Raw genomic sequence first — 11354 nt, forward strand, 5'->3', positions numbered from 1 at the left:
CAGCCATCCAGCCAGCTCTGCAAAATGGGTGAGTATAACTTTTTTTTTTTTCAACACCTAGACAGAAATGAACACTTAACCCTTGCAGTGTGGGGGTAGCCCCCACTGCAAAGGTTGAAAACAGTTTTGCCCAGAGTTCAGCTTTAAGGAATAGATACTAATCTGTGCTGTATTCACTCAACCCATCAGCACGGTGGCTTAGTGATTAGCACTTTTGCCTTGCAGTGATGGGCTCCTCCTTTCAAATCAAATGCAGATAGTGTCAAATCCAGGATACTATCTGCATAGAGGTTATTTGGCTGATGTTGCCCCAATCTAAAATTGACCCTAGCACGCTCGCGCGTGTGTGTAAGTATGCATGTCAGATAGGGACCTTGGATTGTAATCTGCTTGAGGGCAGGTACTAATGTGAATGTACATTATGTAAAGTGCTTCATAAATTGTTAGTACTGTATAAATGCCTGTAAGAATAATACCGTAAAGAAAAAATCCTCTTGTTTGTCCTTACACACGATTGTTTATGGATTGTGAATACAGGTTCACCTGATTCACTATAATTTCTCTTTGCAAGGTGAACAGTCTCTTTTCCTTCAGTAAATCAACCCGATCTTGTTGCATGCATTCTATTAATGTGCCTTGTGCTGTCAATGGCTGATAAATACTGTTTTTTAACAATTGTTTTTAATGTTTTAGTATGAGTTTTCATTGACTGTTTTTCTGTTTTCCATCAGCATTTGTTTTGCGTGTTTTTTTAAATTCTTTTTTTTTTGCTTTGCGTGGTATATTTATTTTATGTTTGTCTTTTCACCATTTGCCTTCAGTTGTTGTTCCGGAGGGGCTGTGTATATCAGCCTGTTGTAAGTATAAAGATGTCATCTTTGCAGATTTGTGACATTATTTTTAGTTTACGCTTTGATAATACCATTGTGATCATAGACAGTGATATTATTTTCATGAGTAATATTAAAGGGTCAGTCCACCAAAAGTGCTGTCGGGTTATGTCTGCGAAGGTTCTTGTTTGTCCAGGTCATGGTATATCTACGGTAGTAGGAGTTAGTCACATATAGGGCCCATTCAGCTATATTCTCCTGAATTTTGTAGCAAACACGTTAAAGGAGAACTATGAGGTGAGTGCTTTTCACTCACCTCGTAGTTCTAGCCAGCCTGTGACAATGAGACTGTCACAGGTCGGCTCAGTAGATCGGGAAGTGAGCGCACACATAGCGGCATTCGCTCACCTCTCGATCCTGTCACGGCTTTAGCTGTAGCTCGTGGTATACTGAGCTTAGGGTGACGAGAGGACGCCAGTTTGTGTCCTCCCGTTACCCTAAGGAGAACTATGGGGAAAAGTCCTAACCCCATAGGTCTCCTTTAACTCTATTTACATTAAGTAGCCTATTTATTTAAGTGGGCTGGCATTGCAGCACAGTGCAGTAAAAAACAACCCCACAACGCAACAGTATTAATGGGCCCTCAACTGTACTTGTTCTGTAATGTTGAAGACGTTAACATATCCCAGCATTTATAACCGCACGGCAACTCAGTCACCCTAATCCAATCACCATGGAAAGTGTCAAGGCAGATGTTTATTTTCCAAGAAGAAGATGGGGTGTTAATGTTTATGAGACCACCCTGTTCTTATTACATATTGACAGTAAATGGAGTATATGGAGGTAAGGTTATTAATGCTAAATGTATATGGATACCAGCATCCTAGTTGTATGCAAAACAAGTAAAGAGATGATTGGGGATCTTTAAAGATACCAGAAGGGTCTTGAAAAATACATACAATGTAGTTAGAAATGAATAACTTTTATTTTAACGATTAGAAAATTGTGTTGAATTGAGCCCAGTCACAACAAGATGGTAAGACACATGGTAAGATAGTTTAAAACAGTACACCACCTTTGATATATCCCCCATGTTCCCTGTCTAAGATTCTAAATAATGGTACAAAACATTCTACAAGTGCATTGTCTACCGTATAGTCGCAACACTGATGGAAAATGAAATGAGCAACCGCACAGGCAACTCAGCCTCCTTAATCCAATCGCCATGCAAAGTGTCAGATAGTGATTGTCCAAGAACAAGGTAGGAGGTGTTAAAGTTTGTGGAACCACCCTGTTCTAATTACATAATCCAATCACCATGAGGCCATGAAGTCTGGGACAGACGTGAATTGTTCACATTACATAGCCGAAGGTGTGAATTGTTGTTAAATCGCCAGGGTAGAGATATTCCTGAAACTCATTAGCTCTGAGGAAGCCACTTGAATGAGTAGTGAAACGTCCTTAACATTACAGAACAAGTCTAGTTGATTGGGACTAAAGCTAGCCATACACTGTAATATTTTATTCGTTCAACCCACGGGCCAAACAAAGAAAATATAATCGATTCCTCCATCAAAGCTCAAGAGCATTGATCGAGGAATCTCCTGCTGTTCGCATTGTCAGAATACCCACACATAGCCATAAGTTCACTGGCTGCCGACTCTGTTAGTTTGAAGATTTTCCGACCAGCTCCTTCGATCAGTTGATCGAGGGATGGTGGCCGAAAGGGTGCTGACGGCGGCACCCACTGTGCAAATTTGGGCCGGATCATCAAGAACCGGCTGAAATTTGTATAGTGTATGGCCAGCTTAATACTTCTAGCTGCCATCTTATCAGACAAACAACCTGGATCTGACAAACAACCTGGAGGCACACAGATCTAGATAATCCTTAAACATTCTACTTCCCAATGAAGCACACACTTTCATAATTGAAAGAACCATTTTTTGTCCAATTTATGTTAGGAGCCCCTCCCACCTCCTTGCAGTTGTATGAACTAGATTTGTATTTGTTTGCTTATGATGTCATACGTTCACAGCCAGGGGAAGAGGATGAGAAATCTGTCTCTGGAGAAACAGACATACCAGCGATCCCCCATATGGTGGCAACGAAGCCCTTACGAGATTTCATTGGGTTGGAAGATTGTGAAAAGGCAACCCGGGATGCCCTTCTTAACTTCAGTTTCTACCTCACTGTGGGAGACATGGATGAAGCCTTTAAATCCATCAAGCTCATTAAAAGGTAGGACCAGCTTTTTTTTTTTCCATCAAGGTCACTTTTACAACATAGTTTTTACTTAAAGCAAAAAGTATTGGCATCTACAGGAATTTTGTATACAAAGGCTAAGGGCCCATTCACACCTGTGCATTTTGGTACACACATGCGTTAACACAGTGTACCAGAACGAGAAGTTGTGAATGGACTCTAATAAAAAATGACTAAGAAAAGGTAAACCGTTATGTTATTTTTAACCTGTACTTCAAAATGTAAAATTAGGTAACTTACCGGTACCCGCAAAGCCTCTAATTGAACATGAGGCGACAAACTCAACTGCTTTGGGAAGAGTCACTTAGTGAGGAGAAGTCCTGTAAAGGGGAGGTCTAAATTAGCATCGGGGGCTTAAGATACTTAGATGATAACTGCATTTTAGTTATAATATAAAAAGATTGTGTTGTTATATTATATTCATACATCCTTCTCACTCTTTCATTCTGTATAACAATATTAATGTATCCTGCTGTGGTTGTCTGGGTGATGGCCGGGTTGGTAAGCTGCTGGGATCTGGGTCCAGACAGAGTGCACAGATCATATTTGTACGGAAGTCTCTTGAATGATGATTTCAGCATTATTGGGCTTGAGGGGAAGTGACCCTGACCTTCTTCTCTATGGGCATTGCTTGTACAGAAGACTAATGCCTCTTCCACACATACAAAGGAAATATCCTCTTGTATTAACTTCATAGGAAATCTACAGTAAAATGCCAGTTGCTTTGTTTAATGGAGAGGTTTTCACACCAAATAGGAAGTGCTCACAAAATGAAGCGCTGGAAGTTTCCTTCCATTAAGGGTCTGGGGGACAATGTCAATAAAACTGTGTGAACAAGTAGAAGAGGGTGATTGTGTAACAGTGGGTGAAGGGGCATCATAATTATCAGAGTGGAGGTTTCCCCTTTAAGCAGTGTGGAATATGCCATAGATAAAGTATAGAAGTATACGTAATATAGCAAAAACTGTTTTTTTTTAAAGTTATGGATTTAGTAGGGAAGAGTTGCATCCATGTGGGGAGATTACATTTCTTTAATTGTCATGGTCACTATTTTCACTGAGACAGAATTTTATGGGGAATTCATCATTTTACAGTTTTCACTAGAACAAGAGGTAAAGGTATATCTTCCACTGGGCACACTTGTTCCAGTGACAGCTAGATAATGCTCCTTGCTTTGAAGAGATTTCCTCTCGATTCCTATTGCAACTTTGGAACAGGAAGTGGAAGGAATCTCCCCCATTGGACATAGATAAAAAAACAAATAAACTGAGGGGTTTTAATTTTTCCCAGCTCTATCCAAAACTGAAAAAAAGTTTTGGTTATGCCTTAATAGCATGGGACATGCCACATGCTGTTGCATCAAAGTGGGCCATGTTCTACAGGGTGGAGTGCCCTTTTTTGTCTAGTTGCAGTTGCCTGTTGTATAGCATGGAAGGAGCCAAAATTATTACCCTGGCTTAGGCCACATCATTTATAGGGAAGGCCGATTTACTTCACAAGGCGGAGAATGTCCAGCACAGTAGTGCGTTCAACATGTATAAAGGAGAGGGGTCTGCACTAAAAACATATGGGGGTGCCATATTGAGCAGAGTTGGGGTTGCCATATTGAGCAGAGTTGGGGGTGCCACAATAATTACAGTGCATGGGCTTTACTAAGGAGTATAAAAGGTTCCCAAAGTGAAAGGCATAAAATCTGCTGCACTAAGTAAAATGACCTTACAAAGGTAAGTGGAGGATATCCAACTGGATACAGTGGACATTGTCATATTCAGTAGTTTTGAAAGGACCTCACTGAACAGAGTGGAGGGTGACACGCCAAGAAGACTGGGGAAGTCTCAATCAATAAAATTGAGTTTATTAAGTGGAGGTTTTTTTTGCTTTAAATAGAGTGAAAAAGTGTTAGAACCTGTGTTCTAACTGGGGGGCTTTGCCTTCACTTTCTGTGCTGGAGGCACAACATGAAATGAGTATTAATCTCCCTAAAATGAGTGGAATTCCCACTTTCCATAGTTCTGAAACAGATGTTGCCACTGAAAGATCTCTTTTTTTACTTCTGTTCTGGTGTCTAGTGCAAAAACACTGCCTTCCGTCTCAGTGACAGTGGTTGTAAGGACAAATACTAATTGTGAACCTTCCTAACGGAGATACATAGACACTAATAAAAAGCTGACAGAGATGGTAATTCTTCTCCACTCTATCCATAATAAAAAAAAACATGTTGGCAATAATAAGTATTAATGATTGCATAGATTGCAATGACTATATAGTTACTATAATGATTAGGACACCGGACAAGCTTGTGATGTTTTGCCATTGTTCTTATTTCGACTGTTCTCAGTTCACGGATGGCTACACTTTTTTCTTTTCTTTTTTTCTGCGTGAGTAATAGAATCTTGTACCGTGTTAACCATCAATCGCTGCAGAAAATTTGAAGTATCACTTAAATGCCAAGCTAAACTTTCTTTGTGGGTGACAAAGCAAATCCATTTGTGCTTGTAACTGGTCTTTTACTTAGACATAAACTTTACAAAAATGTGATAAATAACAAAAACATTACAATATTTTGTTATAGGTTATTTTATACATTAGGAATTATAAAACTGGTACATCCCAGACAGTCCTTTGAGCATCCTGTCAACACCACACCGTTCTAGTCTCCAGGTGTTGTCTACTTTCCTGAAGGACTGGAGGCTCCATCTCTTCTCTTTTACCAAAGATGTTGCTAGGACCTTTTTTATTAGCATTTTATTAGTCGATTGCTGTTTCCACTCATCCATAATAACACGTTTTATGATAAAAAAAAGTGCTCACTTGTATTATAGATCATATTAAAGGAATGCATGATGTGGAATTAATAGATTCTCCATTATAGAGGATATCCATCGTAAAATAGATCGAGAATATGTGCAAATGCAATATTGGACATCTCCAGGTACCAATCCTAAGCTGAGAAAACACTTTTATTTGTATCCCAAATGAGTCCAATAGCGATAGCATGAGCAAAGCATCCTTAAATAATGTGAGTGTGCCACAATCTTAGAATCAGGCTTTGTGTTACGTTCTCCTCACATAGCTAAATAAAGTGATGCATATTTATTTTATGTTATACTCATGAATGAATTTGCATTTCATGTCCCTTGAATGTTTTTGGATAAAGTTATATAGATTAGTCATTAGCATCTGACAATGTGTGTTCATTGCTGTCATCAGCATGGAGACTCAACATAATCGTTGTTTAGCCCTCTGCGGAAACGAGCAGTCAGTGTACGGCTGATGACGATAACTCGGGGCGCCATGCAGTCCTCACGCCGGTGGAGTATGTTCCATATGAGGATAGCAGCTGCCAGAGTAGCCAGAAGGCAAGCACCGATGTCTAAGTAACAGGACCAGGATAAATTAGTGTGGGGGCCAATGCGGTAGAAGGTCACCAGTCCAATGACCAGAACGAAACCTGCAAGAAGATAGAAATGATGCTGGTTAATTGACAGTTCTTACGTATTTTATATATAGCATATCATATTTTTGTATTTTTTTTTTAAATAATTGGCATACAGATTTCAAGTTCAACTGTAGAATGTTGAGTTTTCATAGTATAGCTTTCTATACTAGTGACCACATCCTCCGTAAGTTTGGGACAATCTTCCCAACAGGGACATAGACAGCCCAACCCAACCTTGACTGCTTTTTTGCTGTTTGCGATTGGTTTGGAATAGGCCCTGTGGCCACTTTCTCTGTGGGAATGGAAGTGGGGGGAAATTTCCTAAATGGAGGTGCTCAGACGCGGATTATTGCCTTTTTTTAATTATCCTTTAGAGGGCAGTACATTTCAGGGGTAACATAATCATCCTCCTTTAGGACTTTGGCGTGCAGGAGAGTGCCTGACTCGGCAGAGGAAAGTGTAGCTGCTTTAGCCTTTAAGTGCAAGTCTGCATTTCTGTTATGAAGTCTTCGTCTTTTGGAAGGTTCTCCACATCATTGAGACCTAATGTGTCAGTGTGATCCGGCACCACCCAGAACTAAATCCTCTTTTAGTAGCAAAAATCTGACAATGTTTCAAGCACATTGACATACTAACCAGAAATGTTTATTTGTTAGAGTTCTACGTATTGAATTACTTTAAGAAGTAAATCAGTTGGTGATATCTGACTTCTACTGACCATCAGTTCATTGCACTGAAGCTAGGCTTAACAGGCTAGTTTGTTTTTGTTTTTGTTTCTTAGCACACCACCCAACATGGTTCTTAAAGATGGAGGTTTCACAGTGAATGTCAGAATCAAAATTAGATTCATTCAGCAGGCAGGTTGGGTGGCCAAATTGAGTGTATATACAAATGGTTTATACTCAGATGAAGAGAACCTTTAAAGCAGAAATCTGGGCAGATCTAAAAACAAAATCAGTTATATATTCATTAACTATACCATTTATCTTGGCATGAGCCTCTTGTAATCCTGTGTATTGCAAACTTGGAGAAGGAGGGCCAACACTAGGGGCCAATCAGGTGTGTTGCAGTACAGTGCTTGCATGGGTTTCCTCCAGGTACTCCGGTTTCCTCCCACACTCCAAAAACATGCTGGTAGTTTAAATGGCTTCTGTCTAAATCAGCCCTGTGTGCATGTGAGATAGGCACCTTAGATTGTAATCTCCTTCAGGGCAAGGACTGATGTGAATGTGCACTATGTAAATTGTCAGTGCTATATAAATACCTGTAATAAATAAATCTGTGATGGCAAGAAACATGCCAAAGGGAAAACAGAAGAGAATAAGCAGAATGATAAGCTCATCAGTCTGCAGCTACTCCCTTATTGTCCAGTCACAGGCTGGGGGCATGGAGGTTACATGCCCTCATTGCTTTAACTGAAGCAGAGAAACGTCAGGTCACCAACCTAACTTGGCTCACTGAGAGGGCAGTGTACATCTCAGGACTGTCAGGACAGAATTACAAATACTTTGACAGCAAAAACGGTTACCATAAATGTAGTTGAACTGTATATTAAGCTGTTGGTCTGGTGTTGTTTAGATTTATGTATCTCAAGAATTCAGAGTTGTACTGTGTGAATCCCGTAAAGATAGGGGTATTTTTAACCACTTAAAGACAGGTGTGCTAAACCTTCTTCCTGTCCCGCAGAGGGGACAGCGGAACCCGGAATGGAAGTTAATGGCACTGGAGGGGGGAGGTGGGGGCAGGCGCACACTGCAGGGAAGCACATACAAGCGATCGGACGGCTATAGAGCCGCCGACCGCTTGTATGTGTAACAGCCGTTAACACCTGTCAATGTGTTCTGCTCGTGTGCGCGTGCTAGGAGGCACGCGCAAGCAGAAAAAAAGGCATACATTTACGTGCCCCGCTGATAGGAGCTTGCTGTCCGTCCATTTATTTACAACGGGCCGACGGCAAATGGTTAAGACGGTTTTGAACACAAAAGACTACAGAAACTTAATATGTACAGTCTTCATAAGACAAGGGAAAGCGATGACATGATTAAACCCTTTACACATGTTAAGGGTGTGAATAAGGTTTATGAGCACATCATTTTCAATATGAAGCTAAGATCAAGAGTACATGGACAGGAACTCAAACCAGCAGGAGAAAAGTTCAACACTTATCTTAAAACAAATTGTTTTAAAAACAAGAGTAGCTTAGACGCCTGGAACAGATTTCCAGGAGAGGCAGTCGAGTCAGTCAACAGTAAGGGATTTAACATGCTTGGTACAAACCTAGATCTATACTCCAACAAAAAGAAAAACAAAATAAAAAAAGGGCAGACTCTGATGCCACTCTTCTATGTGCTCCACAATCTTTTGTGGCCTCAACTCTGTGTGCCAATTTCTGCAACTCCCAATGTCAATTTAGCATTGTTTGTGACCTAAATAGTGTGTCCTTAGGTTCGAAACTATGAATGATTTCATATCAGAAGTGTAGCTCAGTCATGAGAAGCAGCGATCACCAGCACTCTATTCTCTAGATTTGGCTGCGGTTATCCTGCCTGTTTTTATTGGGAAGGAAGCACTCTGTGTTGTTATTTTGTCTCTCCCTGGCACACAGCAGCATGCACACTCCCCAATGCTATATTTAGCTTGCCCTTCGCTTCCTTTTTTTGTGCTGCAGTCTGCTCTGAACGCTGGGCCGAGGGACAGAGACTGGAGGGCGCCAGGATGTCCCCATACAGGAGGAGGAAATGCCTGTTACTACCTGTTATGCAAACTGGGCCTTGAAAGCTTGGGACATGAAAAACTGATTGAGGCACAGGACAGAAAAACTGTTGAGGAAGCAGCTTAAAGGGTCCCGGTGCAAAGCCGACTGAGATAATGGAAACTATTTTAATTACATAAACTAGTGGGCCCGCATTCTAAAACTGCAGGTGTTCATGGATTGAATACCAAAAATGTGTAAATCTTTCACTAAGTCCACTGCATTTTATTATAATGATTATTTTTTTTCTGTGATGCGTTGGGGTATATTTGTGAACACTGGGCAAAAGTTTGTCATCATTCTCTAGGAAAATCTACATTTTAATAAAGCTGAGTGGCAACTGTGGAAAATCACCAACGTAGGTGGATACAAATAAAAGTTTAGGGCTTCTATACGACCAATGAGAACTTGGATAAAACACCATTGCTGGTCTCCATAGGAAGTTTACCAGTTCACAATGGTGAATGTTTTTAGATTATTATCATTATACAGGATTTATACAGCGCCAACAGTTTGCGCAGGGCTTTACAATATAAGGAAGACATTACAATTCAAGACAAGATGATAAGGAGGGCCCTGCCTGTGAGGGCTTACAATCTAAAAGGGAGGGATGAGTCTTTATGCGTGTTACAGAAATCAGCATTCCATACAAAGTAAGCAATAATTTAAATGTATGGAAATATCTTTTGGTTGGATGTTTTGGCAGATCTTAAAGAGAATTTTAGTTTTACTTCCTTCGTTTTTACATTGCGATCCTACCAGTAACACACTTGCTGTCCTAAGGTGACAATGTATTCACTGCACTATATCTATGGTAGAACAACATTGTCATTGTTAGCTGACATCTCCCCCTCTACGTGCCTTCAAAACCTTGGGAGAAGTGTTATGTAGTCCACGAAGATAGCTTTGAAACATTGATAACTGATCATAATCAGCACAGGCGGGGACTGCAAAAGTCATCAGCTCACAAGATTTCTGGCAGGAACAACAGGTATTTTTTCGTGATTACCAAACAGATTTAGAAAGAATACTTTCAGTGGTATATTTAACAGGCCAAAAGGGAGCAATCATCCTTGTGCCCCTGCTGATCGGGACACTCTAAGGACATCCCCTGTGTTGGCTTCTCAGGGAAAAACATTAGGAGTTGGTTAGGAAAAGTTCAGCCTGACTGATCATCTCTTCCCCCTAAGAAGGCTTCATCGGGGATGGCCTACAAGTATTTAGACTGTAAGCTTCTTCTAGCACTTCTTCTGATGTGACAACCTATACCTATAGTTAGAGGGTGTGGGGACACTCCCAGTGCTGAATGCAATAGCATTTGTTAGGGAGAACCCAACCCAACTATTTGAGGAGAAGGCTCGGGATGGGAATGTCAGTGGTTTTTGTGAACTGCCTACCAAAGTGCCCTGAAAGGCACTGACAAATGTTTTCTAATATTGGAAATTAAATTGGAAGTTAATATTTTCAAGCTCATCATATACTTTACAAATTCAGCCACTAAAGGATCTTTTTTGTAAACACAAGATTTTGGGTAGGTGTTGGCACTGAAGAGATTCTGACCCACTAACCCAGTTGTGGGTGCAGTGCTAGTGGTAAATTGGTAAGTCCTATTCCGTGTCATCAGATGTTAATCCTCTTTGAGTGTGTTCGTCAAATGACCAATCCATCAACACAACAATGGACTGCATTATATTACATAACCAGTTATAATTAATCGAAATTAATCGATTTGAAAAAATTTCGATTAATCGAATAGAAAATGTTAATCATTACCAGCCCTAATATAGATATACATACACATTATCTCACAGAAGTGAGAACACCCCTCAGATTTTTGTAAATATTTTATTATATCATTTCATGTGACGACACTGAAGAAATTACACTTTGCTACAATGTAAAGTAGTGAGTGTACAGCTTGTATATCAGTGTACATTTGCTGTCCCCTCAAGATAACTCAAGATACAGCCATTAATGTCTAATCCGCTGTCAACAAAAGTGAGTACATTGTAGCAAAGTGTCATTTCTTCAGTGTTGTCACTGAATGATTATATATATAAATATATAT

At 40.2% G+C, this 11354-nt stretch overlaps 2 protein-coding genes across 2 annotated transcripts in view; one reads left to right on the forward strand and one right to left on the reverse strand.

Annotated features, from left to right (window-relative positions):
* Window positions 1-11354, forward strand: part of IFT140 (intraflagellar transport 140) — a 111934-nt gene that overhangs the window by 45352 nt on the left and 55228 nt on the right. The window contains exon 18 of the mRNA XM_018552356.1: window positions 2869-3071. Within this exon, the coding sequence (XP_018407858.1) occupies window positions 2869-3071 (203 nt within the window). The remainder of the gene's footprint in view (window positions 1-2868; window positions 3072-11354) is intronic.
* The window catches only part of TMEM204 (transmembrane protein 204), a 21671-nt gene continuing 15901 nt past the window's right edge, over window positions 5585-11354 (reverse strand). Inside the window, exon 3 of the mRNA XM_018552373.1 lies at window positions 5585-6546. Within this exon, the coding sequence (XP_018407875.1) occupies window positions 6302-6546 (245 nt within the window). The 3' untranslated portion in view covers window positions 5585-6301. The remainder of the gene's footprint in view (window positions 6547-11354) is intronic.

Source organism: Nanorana parkeri, unplaced genomic scaffold (assembly GCF_000935625.1).
Source record: "Nanorana parkeri isolate BGI_ZX_2015 unplaced genomic scaffold, ASM93562v1 scaffold85, whole genome shotgun sequence".
Taxonomy (NCBI): domain Eukaryota; kingdom Metazoa; phylum Chordata; class Amphibia; order Anura; family Dicroglossidae; genus Nanorana; species Nanorana parkeri.